At 37.5% G+C, this 25,590-nt stretch overlaps 1 protein-coding gene across 27 annotated transcripts in view; it reads left to right on the top strand.

Moving 5' to 3' along the window:
* PARD3 (par-3 family cell polarity regulator) overlaps positions 1-25,590 on the top strand; it is a 444,355-nt gene that overhangs the window by 337,155 nt on the left and 81,610 nt on the right. For 25 of the 27 annotated variants that reach the window (XM_035319147.1, XM_035319161.1, XM_035319150.1 and 22 more), the window contains one exon: positions 5,740-5,997. The exons of 1 other annotated variant lie outside the window; for it this stretch is intronic. In XM_035319147.1, coding sequence (XP_035175038.1) covers positions 5,740-5,997 — 258 coding nt within the window. Of the gene's footprint in view, positions 1-5,739; positions 5,998-25,590 lie in introns of those variants that run through there. One more of the 27 variants, XM_035319171.1, reaches the window with a different exon arrangement.

The following is a 25,590-nucleotide window of genomic DNA, read 5'->3' on the forward strand; positions in this document are numbered from 1 at the left end:
TATTGCTGGTGTGCTGTTCCCACAAGGTTTTTCACTAGCAGGGGAGGAAGGGACATGACTGACAAGATCTGGCTACTGGCCAGCGCACCTCCAGACCTCTTTATTAGAAACGATATCTGGCAAAAACTGGACCAAATGTTGTCATCCCATCTGACTAACTTAAGCAAGCTGACTGGTGTTATAAATGTGTTGTTTTTCCTCTGTTCTTAATCCATTACATAGAGGAATGCCAGTCTGGTGGCAGAAGAACTGAGAACTGGCAGTGTTGGATGACTTGTCATTTAGCTTCTGTCCTTACACAATGCTGTTTCTATCCTTAATAAACATTGTCAGCCACCTCACATATGTGGAATTGCAAGTGTTCAATACCGATTTTGTAAATCAGCAAGCCTCGGTGGAAAAGACTGGGTTGCAGATAATCACTTGGGCAATCACCGAGTCCTGGCAGCAGCAGGATGATTAATTGAATTGACCAAGCAATTGCACACAAGAAACAGCAGCCAACTTTGTTTCTGCTCTTATGGGAGGACATTGCTGCCATTGCAACAACAAGTGTAATGTGTTAGCCATGAATATCCTTCACATACTGTATTAATCAGTTAAGATGAATAGTCAATTTTTTAAAGGATCTAAATTACTAGTATGAAAAAATCCTCCAAAGCAGATTTGGTGCTTCCAAGGGACTGAGCATATATTTATTATTTCATTCCTAATGCTACTTTAAATTAAGGTGGATTTCTTTTGCTAACTTTTTGTTCACTTTTTCTCGCAAAAGCTAGCATCACAGTCTGGAGTCTTACATTGATAGAAGTTAAAATTTTGCTCCCACATAGCTGGTGTGAATGCTTGGCTGGGTGTGAGATTTGACTAGCCCAAGTAATTCGGTATCTACATGTGAGCTACCAGGCTAAATGCCCTTTGTGGCTGAGGGAGGTGCACCTGGCACATCCATTAGAATCTAGGCCCCGCGGGCCGTGGCCTGGTGTCTGAATCTAGACCAGCCCTACTGGCAGACGAAAACAAATGGTGACACCTAAATTTTGGTGTCTAAAATGGCAGTTGCCCTCATCTGACACCTGAATCCCACTCACAGAGATCTGAAAAAGGGAACAAGGTGCCTGCTCTTTGCTGAAGACAGCAGAACAAAAGCTTTTCCTTTACATTTGTGACCACTGTTTCACATGCATAGGAATCGCTCTGCAATGGGTATGTCTATCATTACTGGATTAGCTTGCAATGAAAAGCTCGTCTAACAATTATAGGAAGTTCTGTAGCTAACAATATTGTCATTTGAAGCAGTTATCATTAGCTTTTGAATTGAATGCCACACAAATGCATGAGGATAGTTTATACTTTACTGAACATTATAATTTGAGTCTCAAAAGCACGACAGTACATTGTTGACATTTTCAATATTAACACTTCAGCGAGAAGGGTTTAGAAACTTCTTGGGGTAGCATTTGTATTTTTGAAAGTTCTGTTCCATTTAAACACTGCAAAATTTATTAGCAGTTTTTGCAAAATTCTTTCAAGATGAAAAGAATTATATAAATGCTAAGCGTTGTTATCATTGTTAAGCTCATACAGAATCTGTAGGAAGGCCATAAATCCTCAAAATTAGCTGATCTGAAATTTCAGACATATGCATTTTTATTGTGTCGTGTCATAAAGCTGTTCAGTGAAGACAAGTTAATACGAATATCCACATTGTGAGACTGAAGCACTCTGGTCAAATGCTTCTCCAGATACTGGATTTCAATAGCAAGAGCACTGCTGATTAGGTCTGAAGGACACAGCAAATTCCAGGTTCTCATCTGTCCCACGGTGTGTTCACATAATCATTTTAATCTTTCCCACAGTAGTCTGCACTGACATTTTCCGTATGTGCACTTAATTCAGTATATGCTAATGGAGGAGTTAAGCCACACCATGTGTACACACATACACATACACACAAGGAGGGGGCTCTATATAAAATATAATGTAGCATTAAGTTCAAGTTACTTATATAAAAATATATTTGGATTTTAAAACTATTACAAGTGAAAACGGGATAGAACAATATTTAGCTGCTAGGTACTGTTCTTTTCAAGAGTATGTCTACATATTTTTCTTTGGTCATTTGGTTCTGAGTTTGGAGACATAATGTTTAATATTAATATTAAAATAGAATATCCTGAAGAAGACAGAAATAAAGCTGTATTTTAAACAATATTCAAAAATAAATAATCAGAATACCTATGTTTTTGTCGTGTGAATGGAATAGGACTTGTATAGTGGTCTAATATACTTGACCACTTGTACTCTAGTATACTTGACCACTTACATAGTGGTCAAGTCTAAAGACTTTATACACAGAAAATTAATTAAGAGATAAAAATCACATTTCAGGTATCAATATAGTTGGAAGTCTTGTAAGTCTCATATTTTGGTCTGAATTTGTAAATGTTACTTACTGTAACTGCTTACCGAGTACTTTGGTTATAATTAACAGGAAGATGTATAATGCATTTGGGCTCTGATTTTTAATACCATGTATGTGTATTAACACATTTTATTAGCAATTGTAGAAAATGTTCTAAAAAAATTCCTGGTGGATATGAACGTAATTATTTGCAAACCACTTCAACAATCAGTTCTCTCCCACTTGAATAGGAGTAAGTATTCTTCATTGAAACATGCATGGGAAAATCTTAATGTTATGCTGCAAACGGTGCTGTTTAAGAGTTCAAATGTATTAAGTGGCCGATAAACAGATTCATTAGAAAACCTGGTTAACATGAAACTGGGGACACTTGTATCTGCACCTGTGGAAAGTGAAGTGATATTCATGGTCAGAAATTAGAACGATCACTGACACGTCTCATGGCAGTCTGTGTAAAATTGAGGCCAATATCACCAGTTATCACCAGATAATTCAGTTTTATAAGCATGTCAGGTGACAATGTTTTCTCCTGACTGTATTACTTGATGCCACATTATTGCTATACTGTCAAATTTCATGCACTAAAATACACAAATATACACAAATATATATATATATTTCTCAAATTGATGTCAGCCAGTGTTCAAATATTTGATGATACATTTACCATTGAAATTAAAATTACATTCCAGAATCTAGCAATGTCTAGAAAATTGCTGTTTTCTTTTGCTTTTCCCATTCAGAAGAGATTTATAAAGGGATAAATACATTCTGCCATGGGGTAATTAACACAGGACTACAAATTGGAATTGAAATCTGCAGGGAGATGAAATCAACAAGTACAGGTCATCTTCAGGCCTATTTTTCCTTCTGCACCTTCCAAGTAATTAAGGCTGTAATGTTTCTGAATTGCAGCTCTGGAATATAGGACTATGAAAAGTATATCTTTTATATTTTTAAAATAAACATAATTTAAATTTGAAACAGGTTTGGGATTTAAGCCTGAGTCCTTTGTCACTCTAAATTAAAAAAAAAAATCCTGTTGGAGGTTGCTGAAATTTCAGAAGAGCATGCTGTCAGCTGAATATTATTGCAGTTTTCTTGTCCACTTTTTCCCTCTTAAAATAAAAAGCAATCTGTAAAGAAAAATCTTGTCTATGATAATTGCATAATTAAAAAATCATGTTGGCTTAAGTTAATTTTTCTCAGATTGCTCCTATTTACATTTTCTTTTTGTTTATATGGTTGTTTTTCTTTCCAGTGGGACTGAATATGAGTGAGACTTGTAGTTTACAGGCCAGTAGTAGTGAACATAAAAAGGAAGAATTGGGCTGAGGTATAATTCGGGGCATTTATATTAATCACTGAAACATTGGTGGTAGATACTGTTGGCTGTTGAAGGGAGTTCAGCTGGTCAGTTTTACCCCCAGATCAGTACCCTTGGTCAATACTTGTGGGATTTTTAAGGAAAATAGGTCTGCCTGTCTCTGCCACCCTCCTGTTCCCTTCTTTTCTTACCAGGATGTCTGTTAGCACAGAAAGAACAATTCCCTTGGTGCTCAGTCTGATGAAGACACTTGAATTTAGACTTTCACATTCAGGCTCAGAGCTGGATTCTCACGCTCATACCCAGTTGTCTCATGTAATTTGAGTTGTCACAGTCTCTGAGATGCCAGCACAGGGCTGGCAGATGTGACAGGGACCTATGGGAGACCTTGTCTTGCAGCTGGAGGTCCGGCAGCATTTCCTGGGGATGTCAGGTGGCTGTAGCTGCCCATGTTTGAGCAGCTGAATCAAGGCTGGCTATCCAAGTTCCCAAAGGAGGCCTAAACAGCAGTGTCACGAGTGTCTGTAGAGCGACTCTTTTCATGCTAGGACACGCTGACTGGCACTGCAGCACCGTAACTCTCTGGAGTCTGCTGAATTACAGCTCCCTTGGCTGTAACAGGAGCTTGCACGTGTGGATCCTGTGAACTCACCTACTGCAGGCACCTGCATTGTAGTGTCTTAAACCATACCCTGAATCCTGCCCTTGGCGTAGCCCCTTTTCAAAGACTCCTCTTGAATACCATGTGGCTAAGTTTAAAATTTCCAAAAATGTTAAAGTAACCTAACTTTGAGGCATTTCTAGTTTTGAAAGAAGCAAGGCTTGCTTTCGGAAGAGACAGAGGCTTTGAGTAGGCTGCTCTTGGTAACAGTTGGTGAGCAAGCTGTCTTTGGAAATGGCACATAGCAGGGGGGTGCACAGAGCTGCAGTCGGGATGGATAGATGTTGTCACACCATAGCAATGACTGCATTAGATGAAAAAGGAACACATTTTACTAATGGAAGGGAGAAGACAGCTCAGTGCTTCATTTTGCAGTGATGACAGAGCATTAAATCGGTCTGGGGAGACTGATGGAGAAGGTTTTTTTTCTTTTTTTTTCAGTTCATTGTGTATGTGTGTGATACATCAAATTTTCTAAAATGCCAATGAAACTTTGAAGCCCAGATCAAATTTTAGTAATAGGTTTGTGTGCTTTTGAAAACATGACCTGTACTCAGTTTGTGTTTGTCAGATGGCTAAATGTCGCCTGTTTTTATCTGTCACTCTTAATCATAGAGCTAAACAAATGCACTTGGGTACAAAATCCCAATATAGCATCACTTTTCATTTGCAACTCTAACATAATGCACACGTTGATACTTTCTGTGAAGAAACTGCCTACTTTTAGGAGGTGCCAGATTCAGTTTGTTTACATTTTAAACAAATCACACACATTTTAAACAATGTGTACAAGAAACTACTACTACTGTTTACTGCATATATACATACATATATACGTGTGTGTTTTATTCTTGTTGGGATTTTAAATTTTGAAAAAAGGATGATTTTTGTAGTATTGGGCCAAGGAAGTACATTAAAATTAATCTCTAAAGACAGCCATTAAAGCCACTAAATCTGTCAGGTTTTGATGGACTACAAGACGATATGAACCCTGTCTGGCCAGTCTCAGACAGGTCAGTTAATAGCACAAACATCCTAGATGCATAAAACAAATGATAAACTCTCAGAACTATGGTTAGTCCTTTATTTCACTTAATAATGAAAGAAAAGGCTGTGGATAATCAGACTTCTTCCTTAAAGACCACTGTTGATCCTGACATTGCTTAGATCTTCAATATCCAATGTACACCTGAGACTCCATGACAAACTGAAACTGGAAACACGTCAGTGGTTTTCATTAAGATGAGCTGCCCAAAGTGTCTGTTAACTGCTGCTTTCAGATGAAAGGGGGGAAAAATTAGTTTCAGCCTTCTTTTAATTTTTCAGAATTCAAGCAAAAACTAGAGAATTTCGAGAGAGACAAGCTCGTGAACGGGACTATGCAGAGATACAGGACTTTAACCGGACGTTTGGCTGTGACGCGGACCCAATGTATGCAGGGATTGCTTCCTATGACTCTTCTTCAAATAGCGGCACGATAACGCTGACCACCAGACCGCAGAGCCCGAGGGAAGGGCAGACAGTTGAAGCCTTGTACGCCCAAGTGAAGAAACCGCGGAATTCAAAGTCTTCACCTGTAGACAGGTAGGCACCAGACAGCAATCAATATGCTCTTTCAAAATCCACCCTCCTAATGCTTGTGTCGTGGGAGATGACTGTACGTCAATTGGCAAGTCAGAACTGCATTTTTATTAATGGCTTTTTAAAAGCCTTTATGCAGAAAAGTATTGAACTCACACAAATCAAACTGTGGCAGAATGGGATCTGAAAGTTTATCCTACAGAGCCACAGATTTTCTTCTCAGTCTTAAGATGGTTTTGAGTTTTAGAGCCCCTGTTTGCTGTAATTCAATTTAAATTCAAACTTGTGACCTCATCTGGTTTATTTATCAGAGCTCTGACTAATATGGCTGTTGAATACCACCTTTCCAACCTATTCACAGAAGATACAAAATCTTTGGAAAGTTCTTACTCTTGAAGCAGAAGTGGGTTAAAGCTTACCTGGATTTTAGTCCTACCACAGTCCTGAACTTCTGTCTAGTGGGTGGAACTTTGTGATAAAATACAGACCAAGTGAGTAAAATCCAAGCTTGACTTATGAGTTACGCTCTCTTCTCAGGCTGTAGCTTATGATTTATACTTTTCCTGGGGTTACGTTATCTGAACTATGTCATGCTAGGTTTTATGTTGTAATCCAGCAAAATTCTGGTTTCTGTTGATGGAGTTTTGAGTTCATTCAAAAACCTGAATCTAAAAAACAGGCATGCAAACTAACATAAAGTAGAAATAACCAAAGGCAAAATTCATAGCTTTTTTGCACTTTAACAATGGAAATACATCTGTTTTCTTGGCTGACATCTATGATGTTGAAGTTCTGCATTTTCTCAGCTTTACAAAAATGAACATTGAAATCCTAGTACAGAAGGTATTGTTAACTCATTCAGAGGTTATTAATTTAGCTCATAGTAAAATAACTTGTAGTTTTGATTTCTACCCCATTCTTTCCAGAAGAAAAATACTGGACATTTGCTTCAATGAGCAGAACAGTATCTTTGGTTACAGTGTAGGAGGTCTGTACAGCTCTCCATATGGAGTGGCGTTGATCTTGCCGATTCTGTTCTGAATGTTCAATGGAGTCATTTGTTCTTAAGGAAAGTAGCTGTCATGAATAGTCCAGTTAATTGTCTGAAAGTTTTTAAATGAGGACTGGTTGGTGTATTTAACAATCTTCTATATCAATTCTTTTTAAGTTTCCTTGCATAATATTGGCAAAAATATGTTGTCTGACATGACAGATAAGGACATTTCAGATTCATACATTTTTACTAAAAATGAGTAGCACAGCTGCCTTTGTATTTTCTCACACAGTTATTCTGTATTGCACTGTGTAAAATGTCTACTTTTTGTATTAAATAAACATAGTTTATATATTGTAGATATGTCTGTTTATATATTGTAGATATGTATGTTATTTCAGTGAAGGAAGCAAAATGATTTGAAAAAAGACATCTTCATCTGTGCCCTTGAAATTTTATGTTACATAGCCTTATATTGACCAGCCCTGGTATGCCAAAATGCCTGACATTTCAGCACTTTTGTTATTTTGGAAATCAAGATAGCTTGGTTGGTTACGGCAGCCACGTGGTGCCTCTCGCTGCTGTTTTTGTTAGACCAAAGGCAGTGTTTTATGCCTGAGTTGAATGGCATCAATGTCACATCAACAAAAAAAAGTTCTTTGATGCAAACCTGGCACGGGGAAATATAAGACCTGTGTGACCTAGCTAACTCTGTGTGATTGCTGATAAAAGAGCCAGAAGAGAGTGAGTAAAACTGAAGATAACGGTGTACTGAGGGAACCTGATATTAATGATAAGGGTGGGATTGAAGAGCAGTGTGGCAGTTTCGCACATTCAAGCTGCTCTGCCACAGCCTGGGAGCACAGAGGGCCCCGACTCACTCAGCTTGATCATGCTGGGAAAAAAGGCCAGGCTCGGCATGCACAACGGGCTGGAGCAGAAGCAGGAAATGCAAGTTAGGTATGAGAGCAAGAATCATAGAATAATTTGGGTTGGAAGAGGCCATAAAGTCTATCCAGTTCCACCCCCCCTGCCACGGGCAGGGACACCTCCCACTAGACAAGAAAAGCTATCCCTGGTTTAGTGATAAGGGTATGATATAGGACATTCAGAAAGAAATTCCTGGAAAGAAATACATCGTTCAGATGGAAAAAGATTATTACTTACTACCAATGTCCTCTGATGTATCTGTTTGGGGGAACCCAGGTATGAGCTTGTGGCTGAGCATCCCAGGGCTGCTCTGCATTCTACAAATTTCATCTTAGATGTATTAAGGAAATATCATCTGAACATCATTTTTAGGAATAGTTCTGTCTGTGTGGGCCTGAGATGCTTGTTAGATGAGATACCACTCTGTCTGTAGGATACCTGGCTTCTTACCACTTGTTTCTTGCTGTCCCTTTTCAGCAGTGAGACCTTCCCCTTTCACATGACATCTCTTGTGATGTCTCTTGCTACAGCAAGTATCCAAGTGCCTCTTCATGAGGCTTTTCTCCAGGGAGCTCTTTCCTATGCAGGCTGATATATCCTCATACTGCTACAAGAAATCTGAGGAGAAACAGTCAGTTACAGCTCTGCGTTCTTAACATAGCGTTTATGTTAGCATTCAGCTGCACCAAGTGTTACTTTCCCTGTTTTACCCCTTTGCCCTGCCGTCCTTTCCTTCCTCCGTGAGTTTCAGAGGTTACCTAAATAGAAGCCATCCCTTCCAGCCCTTGTGGATGGGAAGAGAAATCACTAACACAGGCTGCCCGCGCGCTGAACTGCCAGGAGCTGGTAATGGCCAGGCTGTCTCAAATCTTTAGCACATACATATTAAAGGCAGCGTTGTTTATATGGGAAATGTTATTTCTATTACAGTTTGGTGCTTAGTGCCAAACACAATCTGACATTTAAATATGTCCAAAAGGTTATTTAAAAGTCTCGTACAAAGAAGCCCATAACAAAATGTCCCATAATAGTTTGCATACCATTGTTGAACACATGACAAATTTTTCCTTAACTTGCAAGTGAATTACTGCATCTGTGTGTGAGGCCTTGTCAGGGTTTGTTTTTCTTTAATATTCCTCAAGCTTCTCTCTTATTTTCATGAACACATGCCACCAACTGATGCAAATTTAACTGTGTCATGGCATGTGAACGATAACAAAGTGGAGGACAAGTATGTGAACTGCTTTGTCAGAATAATGTTTTTGTTTTGTTTTGTTTTAAATTTATTTATTTATTATTATTATTTTTACAAGTTTGAGGATATTATGAGGGCAACTACAACTAACCAAGCTTTACGCAAAGGTGGTATTGTCAAGTTGTCAGGCAGAGATCCCCAAGTCATTTTATAACCTGACTTGAAACCAGGGTTAAAAGCAAGCCTGTGCTTTTGTTCTCCTTCTTCAGTGTATTTAATATTTGTCCATATCCCAAGCACACTGTGATTGGCAGATAGAACAAAACAATAAAAAGATGAAAAAAATGTTTATTCCATAATCATTTTGTCCATTTATTTCTCTAAATTAAAAAAGGAATTGTACATTGCCAAAACACAGCAAAGGAGAAAGAATTGTTGACTTACTCAGTGGAAACTTGCACATCAGTGTATGTGTGGAAGTAACATTGCTTCAAACATCTTACCAACAAGGGCTATAAAAAAAATATTAGTATTTTTTTTTACTCAAAATTCTTTACAGGACTTGAAACTGTTTTAGAATTGCTTTAATGCAGATTTATGTTGGATCAGAGTTAAATAAGTCATTGATTGATATTGGTGGCTTTCTTTTTTAATTCTTCCAGTGCTAGTTATTATCTGTTAAATATGTAGTTGAAATTAAAAACTCAAAATAAAGAACCTTCCATATGTAATCCATATGCAAGTGTAGCTCCTGTAAATCTTGAAATACATTTTAAATTCCAGTTATACTAATCATAGCAATTCTCTCTAGTAGCACTAAGAAACTGTTTTCTGATCCCGATCCTAAGGAATTAAAGCAGAATCTTTTCCTTAACAGAAAAGCAATTTATTGCTTAGAGGAAATGAAACTCTAGCAATAAATAAACAAATAAAATCTGTTGGGGGTGATTGGTGATCAGGATAGCTGCTTATCCATCAGCTGCCCTTGCTACATTTGCTCCATCCTATGTATGAATAGCTTACAGAGACAGGCTGCTAAGCATTTTTTTTTCACTTAGCAACTTTTAATGTTAGCCACTACTGAAGCAAAATCTAGGTGGAATGTATAATCTATGTTTATTTTACAGTACTGGAAAGAAGCATCTTGAGAATTGTGTTCTTGTGGATAAAGCTTTTACTTTAACTGAGAAATGTCTCTAGTATGTTTTGCATCACACGGAAGAGAAGCTGCACTGCTGATCAATAGTATTTTTCATGTAGATGACAATGATGCTATACAATGGGGTTTTATGGCGATCACCTGACACCCATAGTTGAGCAGTATGTAGACCATTCCTAATGGACGTTTACTGGCTGTCACTGTGTAATCATTTCCCACCAAGAGTGCATTGTCCTGAAATATAATTGAAATAAAATAGGCACTGTGCTGCTGTAAATCTAAATAGCTTGAAAATAGTAGGCTAGACTCCCACAGCTTGCTGAGGACATTTTAATGGAAACATAAATACCATAATCATATGCTTTTTGCATGCATTTTACCATTAAAAAGAAAAAAAAAATGTTCATTTTAGAAAGGGAGACCTTTATGAACTGGTTGCTTTTCTATCAGAAGTGGAATCAAGTTATGTCAATGGAATATATGGGAACTGAAAATCAACCCGTTTGCTTTAACTGTCATCTGGTCTGTGCTAAGAGGCAAAAATGCTGTTTTTAAGGTCAGGCCGCATACTTTGCTTGCTGCTTTTCCAAAAAGAAAGGGAGAACATTTTATTTAGATGTTAACTTTTATTCACTCAGTAGTATCTTTGTGCTTAAATTGGCATGAGTAATGAATCCTGGGAGCTGGAAAGAAACAGTCTAATATAACATAGGAATATGTTAAAAGCAGATGCTGTCTTTCTAGTGTGTGTAAAATGATTCTTAGCAATAGCAGAATGGGTTGTAAAAGCTATGAAATGCTATATTGCAATGCCTGGATAAATATTTGTTAAAAAAACAAGACACTCGTGCAGCTATATTAAACTTCTTTATTAGTAGTGTCAGTCATAGGAGTGTGCCTAAAGTCTGCGGAATCATTTATGCATAGAAATCTGAGCATATTGCCAGTCCCATAGTAGATGAAGATATGAGTTATTACTCAGGGTGATGCATCCCATAAGTGCTAGGAAATTTCTTTTTTCCTTAAATAAAGAGAGTTTTAGACAGAAGTTGACTGGAGGAACACCACACAAAGGGGAAGGCCGTGGCGCAGTAACCCATCTAACCAATGACATTTAAAAACTATAGAGCTGTGCAAAAGGCTAACAGCCTAGGTTGAACAAGATTATGAGTAAGCTTTTCCCTCCTACCTTTGTTTACTTCTGTTCACTGATGTGGAAGTGTTTTCCGAAGTCCTGAATCCTCGTTCTTCCTTCTGTTTATCACTCTACCATCAGAGTCCTACGGATGGCATTCTTGCAGAGGAAGGCACTGTTCGTGTGGGTGGTTATACCATAAATACTTGATTAGCTTGCAGCCATTTCAGAGCAGTCACCCCTTCATTATCCGGCTCCCTAAACAATTGGTAATATTTCAGAAATTAGTAGTAAGATGTTTAAAATCTTCCAGAGAGTGTCACCCTTTCAAGGCATAATGAAGCTTCATTCCTATGAGAATCTGGCTTCTGCAAAGACTTCCCTGCCCTAGAAAATGGCACATATGCCATTATGGGATCATCAAACAGACTTTCCAAAGCAACCCTGTGGAGAGCCGTGGGTTAATGAACTATTTGCAGTTCTCTCCCAAGTAAAACTGAAAGTCATTGTGGTATTTTCTTCCTTTCTGTGATAACCTGGAGAAGGATTAGTTAGAGCCTCTGTGAGACTCTTCATGGGGTTTAATTTCACGTTAGCACTAACACATTGGGGTTTTTTTTGTTCCTCTACCCTTCATCCTATAAGCCAGTAATCCTTACCCCCAGGACTGTCTAAAAATTAGCTTGGTCTCTCATAGACCCCTGCATTTAGACCCCAATAGACACTATTAGCATTGGTATTTTATTATCTTAGGTTGGTTGTTTTCTTTTGTTCTTCTATCTTGATAGAATATAAGACAAATTTAATATAAATTCATGAGGATTTATGTAGACTCCCTGTTGTGAAAGTATGCAGTTGCACTCCCTGTTTGGGTTACTGCTTTGGTGGAATAAGTGGCAGACTCACAGTGAACTCTATTCAGACTCCCATTTTAATTACTTGAAAGTCTTAGGTTTGCTTTTTTTTTTTTTTTTTTTTTTTTTTAATAGATACCAAACACTGATACTGTTGTGAGAACCACGACTCCATTTACCACAGCCACAACCTCGATAAAACCCTGGTATTTTTGCTTCCTCTCACTTCAAGTTGACTTGCTGCCTAATCTAAAGCATGAGAGCTATTTGTTTGTTTTTACAAAAGCAGAAGAAGTTGGTATCCTACAAATGGCAGCAGTGGGAAAATGCACAGAAAGATAAGAGAGAAATGAACTTGTACTCGGGTTACAAAACACAGAGGTGAAACGGGGCCCAGCGAAGGCAGACCATCCTTATTGCCTGTATTCGGAGACATTGCAAACTAGCACCCTGTGCTGTAATTAGTAGTATCAGTTTGGTTTAGTAATTTTCAATTCTTTAATTCTTTAATTCTTTACATCTACCTCTTATGATGAGCCAAGTTAGTTGCAAATGTGGATCAAAACCTGACACTTTTCTTCGGTTTAAGAGTATTTTGGTATTTAAAGTATATTGTAACTGAATTATATATATATTAATATTGGGATAATAGTGCAATTTGCACACAGATACAGATCAGCTATGCATTTTGTTGCTTGGATAAAAAAGAATGACCCTTAAATTTCTTCAGATGGTAGGAAGCAGCATTTAATTAAAAATGAAGGAAACCTGAATGATAAATCCTAGTATAAAACAAAACATGATGTAAAAACTAGAAAAGCCAATGTCTGACACTGAATGGTTATTTATACCTTGAGATTGTAATAAGAAAAAAAAAAAAAAAAAAAAAGAGAGAGCTTACATGCATGTCTTTATTTCCCATTAATGCCATCAATAAAATGTGGAGTTCTTCATCCTGAGAAAATTATAGGGAATATCTGAGAATGCAAAACTGAAAAAACAAAGGTGTACCAATTCCTTAAATGAAGTACTTCTATCCTACCAGTCTAAACTGTTTAAATTTGTCATTTGGTAGTCCGGTTAACCAAAATTTGAATGGTGAACTGATGTTATGCAGCACTTGCATGCCATAATTTAATCAAATTTGTTGTTGCTGTTGAACATGGCCCTTTTTAAGTGGAATACAAATTTATGATTCTTCTGTCTTTTATGTCCCTCCAGTCAACCCATCTGTTCCTCTTTGGTGAAAGATTCTGGCTTCTGCTCTCCAAGTATTTAAAGAGCTGATGTTTTGCATTTTTGAGTTGTCTGATTGTAGGAGAGGATTGCAGAGGCTGAACTTGTAGGATGTGTTGTGCATTCACAAAATCCTATCTCTCCCCTTGCTAAAACAAAATACCCAAACTGAAATTAGCTCTTTAAATTAATACAGCTTATCAGTTGAAAAGTAAAGTAAGAATTAATTTTACATATGTTCTTCTAATCTAGAATACTAGATTTGGAGGTTTTTGGAGATTTTTTTGTTCTGTTCTTTTCTTATGAATATCTCTTTCACAGATGAGACAAACTATATTTAACTACATTGTTTATCTTTATGGACAGTCTTGTTTGTTTACGTGACTGAGAAAGCATCCTGCGGATGGTCTTAAGTGGTTTGTTACTAGAGGAAGTTGTGGAGTCCAACTGTGGGAAGGAATCCTCTGCAGTAAACTTTAGGAAGGAAAATAACATCACTACATATAGGTTAGCATGTGTGTGCGTGTTAATTCCTTTTATCATCTTGTAAACTCATTGAATGAGTGCTCGTGAAACATACCATGCTGACAACCCCAGAAACTGAGAAGTTGCTCAAAGATCTCATTTCATTATGTTCTTAGTCAGAAAGTTGAAGGCTAATTTTTTTACACTGTTCCCTCAGCAAACAGCACTTATTGCTCAAGTATTATACTTCATAGCTTATTTTTAAAAAAATGTTTTTAAGCTGTTTGAAATCTTGTTCCTTAAGGCTCAAGCACTGTGATGTGAGATGCTTCTTGCACTACCTATTTTATATGATTATGCATTTCTGAAAAATGTTCTAACATCAGACTTCTTTACTTGCCATAGATATACATTTTTCATTCCTTAAAATACTGGCGACATTTAAACAGCCTTTCAGTTTGATGCATTCATAGGAATCTTTCTTGGGTATATGTAATATTTTTGCAGTAAATAGATCATGTATTTGTAATGGACAGGTAATTTTGTCTGCCTTGAGTTTAGACAGTGATATAGTACATAGGGCTTAATTTATGAAAACAAAAGCAAAAGAGCAGATTTTGCTGCATTTTAATTTTTGTGTATAGTTTTGTGACAATAAGGTGGCACACCTGAGTTGCACTGCATTCTATAATATGTCTTCTGTGTGCCCCACTTCAGTCTCGATTACAGCTTTCTCTCATTCCTAGGTTTCCCTTTAAAAGGAAGCACAGTAGGATGAAAAGAAAAGGCAGTATTACTATTACTAAGATTTTAAAAAGCAATTAGAACCCATGCCACACAAGGGATATGATAAGTAAAGTCCCTCAAATTTCTAATTTCCACTTATCTTGGGGAAGGAAATTTATTTGCAGAAGTCCACAGTACCACAGTACCAGGCCTCCTAGGCAGTAGGAGTAATTGTCCTAAAAGCTCTCTGACCTGGCAAACAAAGGAGACACAAAATAGTAACATGGGTCTTTATTTCCTGAGAGTTCATGGCTCATGAGTTCATGGCTCATTAATAGTTGCGGTATATACCATGGGGTATTGTATGCTGCAGATGAAACAAGCAGAAGTTGCCTGTCATTATTTTGTAATTGTAATAATAGATATAGTGTAAAAAAGAATAGAGGAAAAAGAAACAGAACATTATGTGATGCATTATTTTGCACATCTTAAACTGTGCTGCATCTGCTTGCTTAAGATAAACTCTGTGCATATTTGCTAAAATGTTGTCAAATTAACCCACCCGTTTCAGAGCATTGCTAAATGCCCATCAAGGAATGGAGGGATGCATTGAAGCTATTTTAATTAGCAAAGTGTGATTTAAAGGTTGCTAAAATCAAAAAGAGCTTATTCATTTTTCATCAATAATCATTTTCCTTAATATTTCATCAAAACCTGCTGATTCGGAGACCACCTTCTGGGCTTTGATTCATTATGACTGCAGACATAATTTAATTTTTTCCCCCCTTTCTCATTCTGTGATATGCTCTTTCATCTTTGAGACATTGTTAAGATGTTTCTAGCATTCACAGATTGCTAATTGATCCAACTTTTTTAAAACTGTACTTAAGACAGAGGCTTCTTTTCTGTAGAAGCAATTTTTCATACATTTGCCTTTACTAATGTTCCTTTCCATCTTTGTATCTGATGAAGTATAAATCCTCATACAGACATATGAAAAAATGAAAATGTGTGACTTTCCTTTTTTGGCTCTAGTATGGTCAATTTATGTTTCATAATACTTTTTGGAAACACTTTTAATATTAAGGTTAAAGATGGTACACAAATGTTTTCATACCAATGGTGTCTGCATCCCAGTAGTACTACTGCATCCAGGGATGTGCTAGATTCTTCTGACTACAAATCTGACTGCCATTTAGTTTTACTTTGCATATACGACAAGTGAGGCAAAAATACCACAGAGATGTTTAAGTGAAATTTAAAGAGTTGTTACGGTCAGTAAGAATGAGGAGTTACTGAGTTAGGCCTTTAGTTCATCTAAAACAAACTTGGAATTAAAACAGAGCTGTAAGTAATGTTTTTATCTAGGTCTTTGGGGGATCATGAAGAAAAGCAATTATGAGAATTTATGCAAAGCATTTTGTGAAAGGATGTACGCTTAAAAGAAATTGCTCCTTTCACTCCAGCAGGGCTGTTCATCTAAGTTTTGTCTACATTATTGTACTCTGGTAATATTTTAGTCCCCAAATGCTTTTCTGTTACTATTTTAACTCGAGTTTCATAACCTGTTTCTTCTTGGAAGGTCTCCCTGTAGAGTAGTACCCAGGAAACGTTTAATTCAGATACTGTATTAAACAACAAATTATTGATTGCTTGGCATCAACAAAATTTAGTGGATTGAAACAGTCTCACTGTAGTGAAGTGTACCCTGAACTTTTTCTGTGGGTGGTTGGAGAAAATTCACAATCCTCATTTTTCTTCAATCACCTCTCACTGATGAAAAGCCTGTCACACTTTGTGGATGCAGTTGATGTCCAAACTGTACACCCATTGTGACTGAGGGCAGGACCATCTTTTTCTCTTTATATTCACAGCAATTTTCCTCAATCCAGTCTAATTAGAATTTCAAAAAATGTCCTTTAAGTCTTGCATAGATTGTCAGAGCTAAATTGTTGCTTCTCTTCTAAAGTTCATATAGACTGAATTTCATTAGCTTTCATTAGTTACACTATTTTTGATATAGTTAAAATTGCTGCAGCTTAAGATGTCAGAATTTAACAGGAAAATAGGTAAAACTGAGACAGCATTTAGTGTCAGGAATAATCCTACTTTCTTGGACCTCATGCTTACCTTTTTTAATATTCCTTCTCTCTGTTATCTGTGAGTGTGTATCCATATTCAGTAGAGCACATACACATGTGCAGAATAAGATGCAGACACATGAATGTGTCTTGCTGGCAGATTTTTTATGTGTGTATTTATCTATGTTAGTATGTGTATAAACATCATCTCTAAAAATTCCAGAGGAAGTGACTTCCAGAGCTCATCTGGTCCAAGCCCCAGCTCAAAGCAGGTTTGATCAGGTCAGGTTGCTCAGGGCTGTAGACAAATCTCTGAGGATGGGGATTTCATCAAGACCCTGGGTACCTGTTCCAGCATTTAACTACCTTCTTCATACTAACTATATAAAACAAACAAACAAACAAAAAGACCTTCTAATATCAGAATTTTCTGTGCTTCAGTTTGTGTCTATTGCTTCTCATCCTGTTGCTGTGCAACTCTGAAAAGTCTGGTGTGTATGTTAAAAAACAAAAACAAAAAACCACCTTCTGTAATATTAGGAATATTGTAACAACTGACTAAAAATTTACAGGCATTGAAAAAAAAATCTAAAACAATAAGGATAATAAGGATTGCCTTGCAAAATAATGCTTTTTTGTTGAGATTTAGCTTTTCCTAATGATTGGGAAGTTTTTTATCATGTATCATCTGTTTTATTTCCATATTTCAGAGGTACACTCAGGTATGTGGCTTGTTTCTCCCAAATTATTTTCAATATGGCTGTTGTCTTTTTCTCCACTACAATATTCTTAGTATGAACAAAAAGCCTGAGGACAAATTATAACTCTTCATTGCTCTTAAAATACAGGAAGCTGCCTTTTGTCCTTTATTTCACAGCTTTTGTATTATGAGTACAGCATTCAGTTCCACCAAAAACAATGCCTCTCAAAGTACTTTCCAAAAAACACTCAGGGTTGTGTCTGCTATTGGATTGCATATGCTCCTTATATGTACTTATATATACCTTTATGTGCACTTATATATACTTCTGAGTCGATCCTGTTCTGCCAGAGGATTAGTGTATTGCTCTCCTGCTCAGGCATGGTTACTTCTGTGCTGGACCTGCTGCTGCTGTGACAGCCTCTATTCTTCTGCAAAAGGACTTTCAGCATTTCTCTGAATTGAGGTTCTACAGTTCATCTGCACAGTTTTCTGGTCAAAAATAAATCATAGGTCCCAGAGAAATGGTAGTGTATTGGCGAGGAATTGTGAAACAAAGGTTTCCAAGCAGTTCCTGAAACCCTGCTCACCTATGTTTCTTTGTGAGCTAAAATTTGCAGATGGCAAGTGCTGTGGCATTGCAGGTACTGAGCCTCAGGAGACGTGGGTGCCTCCTGCAGAGCTGAAGGGCTCCACTGGAGGAGAGGGAGGGGAGGAAATGAAGCAACTCTCCTGCAGAGATCAGGAGCACTGCAGGCTGGTAACTGGGGAGAGGAAGCTGCCTGCTGAGCTTGATATGACAAAGGGGAGCCAGATATCCTCTCACCCTCAGAAGAAAGAAAAAAATCAACTGCCCTCCTTATATGCACAGATGAGGCATAGGATGATCAGTGCAGGATTGCCTTTCATCTCTATAGCGCGTTTGCAAGGACTTAAAGAACTTTGTAAACTTTAATGGGGACTCGTAGTCAATATAAAGACCATTTCATTCCACGCCTGATCCCCTCACCGCTCCTTGCACTGACAAGCAGCCACCTGTGCAGTAAAACACTGCTGCTGTTTAATTGCATATAAATCAGGGTCAGGGAGTGGAGACAAGCCAGGAGAGTCTGGAAGGAGAATGTAAGTGAAAAAGGTAATTACCTGAGCTGGAACATGGCCAGGGCACCAAGGTTAACACCTGTATGCTTGAAAGAAGTGCCTGGTGATGTTCTTCCAGAAGCCATTTTCTACTGAATTATAGAAAAGACCTTGTTAGTCACTTGATCTGACTCCCTTCTTACACTGAATTGGTTCCTACTGTGGTTTATTCCATCACTTGCGTAGTGCAGATTCAGTCACTCTGAAATGGAGTTTCTCTACCCGTTTTATGTGGAGAGATAGACTACTCTCTGTCTTTTATAGATCTTGGTTGAGAAGACAGTTGCCTGCATCTAACCTAAGTTTTTATTTTATCAGGTCCATGTTCTCTTGAATGTATTAGTGTCGAGGGCAGAAAGATATAAAGTGTCTGGAATTCCCAGTACTTGTCTGAGGTTGTCTGATGAGATCTTAAGGACAGAGAAAAAATTGGTTTTGATGTGTGCTCCTCAGTCACAACACAGGGCAGAAGATCTGCTGCTGAGACCTTCATTACTGTGCTTAGACTGCTGTGAAGACAAAAGCTAGTTCAGTTACCACCCCACCACATCACAGAAGATCCATGCCTTTACCATTTTCATTTTCTCCTCTGGAGACAAATTTAATGTATCTTCTTTTTTTGAACATAGTTTAATCATATTTATCTTTTATATTTCACACTCTTAGTTCATTACTTCATCTTTCATCAACTTAGGTTCTCTGTGTAGAGTGCAGGAGTATGATTTGAAGCAACTCAAAAGTTTTATCCTCCCAGGTTGCTCACACTTTCTCTTTATGGAGGAGTTACAAAGAGCAGAGCTGCTTGCTCCCTCCAGTAATGCAAGAAAAGTATTTCTCACTTTATTTCTCAGTTGGATATTTATCTGAACTTAAAATCCCCAAAACTTTCACCTAAAGATGGCTAGTTTATGATTAACTCTCTCTCCATGGTAGGAAAAATAAATTTTGTGTTGCTCTTGACCTTTTTATTGATGGATGCTTTTCATATTTAAGAAACCTACAGTGTTTCACAAAGAGTCTAATTGCATGTTATGCCTGTCAGTATTACCTGAGCAGGTCTTTAGAGGGGGCGTGTGTGGAAGACATTGTGTCTGTTGGCTCATATGAAAATGAATATGGACATTGAGAACTAAAACTTTACTTCCTACAGGTTGAGCTCAGTCTCAGTAACTATAGGTCTAATATTTGCATTCCACACAGATGGGCACTAGAAAAGACTTTTGCGTATTCAGCAGATAGTTACACCATCTCTACACAAGCAAGGAAGTTGAAGATGATTATTTTGTTGTTGTTGCTATTCCTTTTTATAGTTGATAGCACAGTGATCATAAATATTTCACTGACATTTATTATGAAAGAGAAGTATATTGCTATATTAGAGAGAGAAGTTGAAACTTGCATGTGATTTTAAACTTTGCTGTGTACACAGACTGACAAATTGTGCTGGCACACAGAAAATAAAAGGAGCTAAGAGAAGTTTAAAATCATGTGAGCAATTTTCAATTCACGTGAGGATGGCAATTTTATATAGTGAATAAATAAGATATTAGGAGCGATGACATTAGGGAAATGGTTGATATGAGAGGAACATGTCAAAATAGGAGGAAATGAAGGTTAGAAGTATCAGGCTGAGTAATAAAGAGTGAGAATGAAATTGTGTGTGTGTCCAAAGCAAAAAGAGCTTCCAGACTGAAACTTGGAGGTGATGAGGAGTAGGGATGAAGATAGTTGTAGGAGAAAAAGAAAGGTAGTTACATTTCAGCACTCTGTAGTCTGTTAGTAATCTCCTTGGCTATGATATAATCCATACACAGTTCACCAGAATGCAACCAAAAAAAAATAAAAATGCATTGTAGTAGTTTTCCTGCCCTATAAGAGCCTTCCTCTAGGATTAATTTAAGATAGACAAAGACATCTCAGCTCTGTTCATTCCTGCCCTGCAACTTCAGCAATGCTGCAGATACAAAAATGAAGCCCCAACTGCTGCATCCCATCACCTAAATTCAGCTGCTCTTCCCTTTGGTATTACATCAGAACAATTTAAAGTGGCATGAAACAGCAGGAGCCACAATGTAGGTGTTTAGGTTCTTGCTGCTTGGTCACATTACTATCTTGCTGTATCTGCAAGAGTGTTGCAGACTTGATTAAAAAAATTAATGATGAGAAACAAAGGGATGAGCAAAGAGAACAAAAGAAAAAAGTGAAGGGAGCGTGGAAGAAGTTTATTGCATGCAAGTCATCCAATTATCCCTGAGAGCCCAAATCCCTTGTCTAATTGCCTAAGTTGATCCTTCAGGACTGAACGGATTAAATGAAATAGCAGGGTTGGTGGAAAGCAGCCTATGGGAGGCATTTTGTGAATAGGCTCGCATGAACAGCAGAATGGTTTCTATTTGTTTCTGTTTGTCTCAGCCTTCTGTTATCAAAAGTGTAGCAAAGAATGAAAAATATGAGGGCTTTTGATTAGAAAATAGTCCCTTTGGCACAGAGTTGAGGCACTGGGGGGTGCTGGGAAACCTATCCCGATGCTTTTTATGCTGTGCTAGTCTGTGTATTCTCTATCTCTTGCTGGGATCATAAAATCTCACTTTACACTATATTAAGTTCATTTGAAAAACTGAAGGAAAAGACAAACTTATTTCAAATCTCTTTCTGCTAAATCACTAGACACTGGCAAATGTCTGAATTGAGCTGGCACAAAAATGGGAGCAAGCTGCATCCAAAATCATTGTCTAGCGTCAATTGCATGTGCCAACAGCAACTGAACTTGCAATGGAGGAAAGAAGACTGTCAGGCTTAATGTACCTTAAAGGACTTCTGTTTAATACATTCTTCTGCATATGCACTGGATAAGGAAGAGTCCTCTCTAATAGCCTAGCAGATCATTCTGTCGTGGAAACTATCTCCTGTAATTACCCCCTTTTAGACAACCTCAATCCTCCCAGCATTAGGGGTCAGGAAGGGAAAGAAAACAAGAATCTCCTGTAAAAGAGGGGAAAGCAGGGGAAAATAAATATTCTTCCAGCCTTGTTTCCTCTTAGCCAAAACCATTTTTTTCCCAAAGACTGCCCTGTGAAAGAGGGCTTGCAGGACATAAACAAATTCTCAAGCAGCAATGCTATCTTATTTTTATTTATAGAGTGCTATAGAGTGTGGTGCAGCACTTTATAGAGTTTATAATAAAATCATGTTGTATCCCATAAAGATCTTGCAGTTGTTATGTGAAATGTTAAGATGTAAGACAGCATTAGAAGGAAAAGAGGCTACAAAAATGTTAGATGGTTCATTTGGATGTCCTCAGGTGACATCCAGCTAAGAAATTAATTTCCTGAGAGAAACCTGCTGCAGAATGGAAACATTATCTGAAGTGAAAGGAGCTTAGCAGAGAGGAAAGAAAAAGGAGTGCTTTCTAAGCAGCCCTAAACTTGACTTATTCTTACGTACACCTTCCTTCCTTATACCTCTAACTGTAGTTAATAATAATATTTTTTTTAGTATCCCACTCAGTTATTTCCATCAAATCCTTTTTCCAGACCCGCTCTGTGGCGAACACTGAAATGATTCATGCAGTCATACCTTTCTGACTGAATAATTGATACATTTTGACAGGCTGAATGTTCAATGCATTACATTTGCTTCTCAATATATATATGATGATTAACATAACTAGGTCTTACGTGTGCTCATCAAAGGGAGAGAATGCCCCAATGAGAATATTATTTGATGGTTCGATGAACTGAACTTTGATACTGCACTTAGACTGTTGATAGCATTAAGATAGTCATGATGGTTTATGGATCTACCTGTCAAATTAGAAAATTTCACTGAGTTAGAGAGAAAAGCTGGTGAAATGTAGAGAAAGTAAAATAAATAAATCATTAACTTGTTTAGATCCAAATTTTCTCTTTCTAAAGTCTAGTCTTAGCTCCTGGAGGATGAATGGATATCTCTGAAATACTCTGAATGCGATTGCATTGGATCTAAATCTGTCAGGATCTTTCCTCACCAAAGCCACTGAGGTTTCATGAAAAATAATTTGAAACTCTAAAAATGTGCTTATTCCTGCCTAAATCAGAAAGCCAAGTTATCTATATAGTCAAAGGGGAGAACTAGTGGCCTCAGGAGGGCAATTCAGAGCATCCAAGTGAGATAGCTCTAGGCAGAGTTGTAAATGCTCCCTCCCCATACATATTAATCTTGCCCTGAGGTGATTTAGTTACCAAGTTGATATGAACTCATTAAGTCTAAAGTCAACTGAGCTTCTCTGTGCATGGTCAAATGGGTGTCCGTTCTTGAAGGTTTGTCCATCCATAGCTCTCCACGCATTGTCTGTTTTGAGCTTATATTACTGTATACTCCTGCAGTCATAGTGGATAAATGTCACTTTTGCATCTAGCTTTGCCATACCAGAATAAGGTTTGGAAGTGCTGTGATTCTCATAAAATGGAGGCACTGAGGAGGTTCACACATCATTAGTGTATTAGGCTATTAGGAGAGAGAAATCCATACATAGTCCACGGATAGAGATGATATCTCCAAAAGGTAAACCAAAGCACTCAAGAAACATGGCTTTCTCTAATGTCTGTGCAGGAAATCTGGTTTTCATATTGTAGGTACTGAGAATCAGATGTGTGAGTACCTTCTGAATGACAAATGTAATGCCTAAATATGAATGTTCAGAGCAATTCTGGATGTCCTGGAGAATGCTACTGAGTCTCTAGCACCAATCAAGAAGGATGTGGGACTGCTTTAAGACCTTTTTATATTTTCCGTTCGTATGAAAGTAAGTCTTCTCTGTCCTCTTTCTGGTGTATAAGAAGGCAAAGTATTATGTCTGAATATGACAATGCCTGGACGACTCTCATAAATACTCAAATGCACTTAAATATTGCAGCATTTAAATACATTTAAATATTAAATGTTTATATGTCAAATTAATACTATTTAAAGGATTTCATTAAGAGGATTTTCATCAAGTATTTGGACCTTGCATTCGCTTCTCTCTCTGCTCCTCTCTCTCTCCATTATTTGGAAAGGGAAATCTAGATTCCTAAACTGCCTTCATAAGCTGTTATTTGGGACAGGAAAAAATTCAAAGGGAAAAGCAGTAAATATTCAGTGTGTGGAATGTGGCTAGTTTCAGAATATTTCTGGGCTTGTATTCTTCTGGAGAGTCAGAAATTGTTAACTAAATACTGCTTATTACACTAAATTCAAAACTTGTTCTTTTTTTAAAGTAACTTAAATAAATATATGATATATCTTAATCAGCTATTTCTTTTCTATGGCTATTTAAAAATTACAGAGCGTAAGCCTGGTTACCAAATTGGTAATCAACTGTTTTTTGTTTTGTTTTAAGAAAGGTACTGTTTTCAGATTGTACTATGTACTGTGAAAATAATGCCTTAATTGTAGAATAACTTCTATTGGCAGTTTTTGAGTAAACTGTGCTCTGCAGTCTCTACCTACTGAAAGCTGAGTTTGAAAACCTGCACACTGTTTACATACTTTCTCAGCAGTTTCAATTGTATATGGCATCCCTGTTTTGTGGCTGAACCTCTGAATATTTGCTGGAAATGAATTTGTCTTTCAAGGGGTATTGCTTGGGGGTATTGGTTGATAGCCAGCTGAACATGAGCCAGCAGTGTGCTCAGGTGGCCAAGAAGGCCAGTGGCATCCTGGCTTGTATCAGAAATACAGTGGACAGAAATAGAGAAGTGATCGTTCCCCTGTACTCGGCTCTGGTGAATACTGTGTTGTTTTGGGCCTCTCACTACAAGAAGGACATAGAGATGCTGTAGCATGTCCAATGAATAGCAACGAAGGTGGTGAAGGGTCTAGAGAACAAGTCTTATCAGGTATGGTTGAGGGAACTAGGGCTATTCATCCTAAAGAAGAGGAGGCTAAGGGAGACCTTGTCTTTCTCTAAAACTACCTCAAAGGAGGTTGATGGGGGTTGTAGTAGGATGGGGGTTGGTCTCATCTCCCAAGCACCAAGCAATAGGACAAGAGGAAATGGCCTTGTCTTGTGCCAGGGGAGATTTAAGTTGGATATTAAGATTATTTTTTTTTCACTGAAGGGGTTGTTAGGCATTGGAACAGGCTGCCCAGGGAATCGGGTGAGTCCCTGGTGAATCCCTGGAGGGATTTAAAAGACATGTAGGTGTGGTGCTTAGGGACATGGTTTAGTGGTAGACTCAGCAGCGCTAGGTTAACAGTTGGACCTGATGATCTCAGAGGTCTTTTCCAACCTAAATTATTTTATGGTTCTATGAAGGGCAAAATAGCAAATGTATTCAGTCCCTTATTCCTACTAGTTCTAGCAATAGCATTTACTCAAGCAAGAGGAGAGCCTATTTTAGTAAGTATTCTGAGAATCTGTAAGACCATAACAGTTCTGGCTTTATGTAGACAATATAGTATATGATAGACTGGTGGAGACATTATTCAAAGAATAATTTGAAACATCATAGAAGAATACTGATATCTCAGCACTTGTCATATTGTTAAAGAAGTCATGGTATAATGTAGTTGATCCCTTAAAATGCAATTTATGCAATTAATTTTTGAGATTATTTTAAGATTGGTAATGGAATTTTTCTCTCCTGTTAATTATAATTGGCTCTATAAGTAAAACATTTAAAATATTTTATACTGGCCATGCCAGAATAACAAAGGAGTTAACATTCGAGAAATAAAAATGGACTTTGTTTTAATTCATGTCCAATAATTATTGGTGGAAAATGGGTTCATATGTGATTTTCAAAAGGATACACATTTTTTTTTTTTTTTCAAGAGCTGTTTTCTCCTACTGTCAACCTCTAAGGACCACCCCAATATGATGTAAGAGGTTTCTCAAAAGAAGGGAATAATCTGCATGGCACAAAAGCAGTAGATTACACTGCAAGTTAAAAAAGGCATTCAGAAAATATGTCTAGTGATAAGGAGAGTGAAGTGCTGTAAGGATATTACATGTAGAGG

This window comes from Oxyura jamaicensis, chromosome 2 (assembly GCF_011077185.1).
Source record: "Oxyura jamaicensis isolate SHBP4307 breed ruddy duck chromosome 2, BPBGC_Ojam_1.0, whole genome shotgun sequence".
NCBI lineage: Eukaryota > Metazoa > Chordata > Aves > Anseriformes > Anatidae > Oxyura > Oxyura jamaicensis.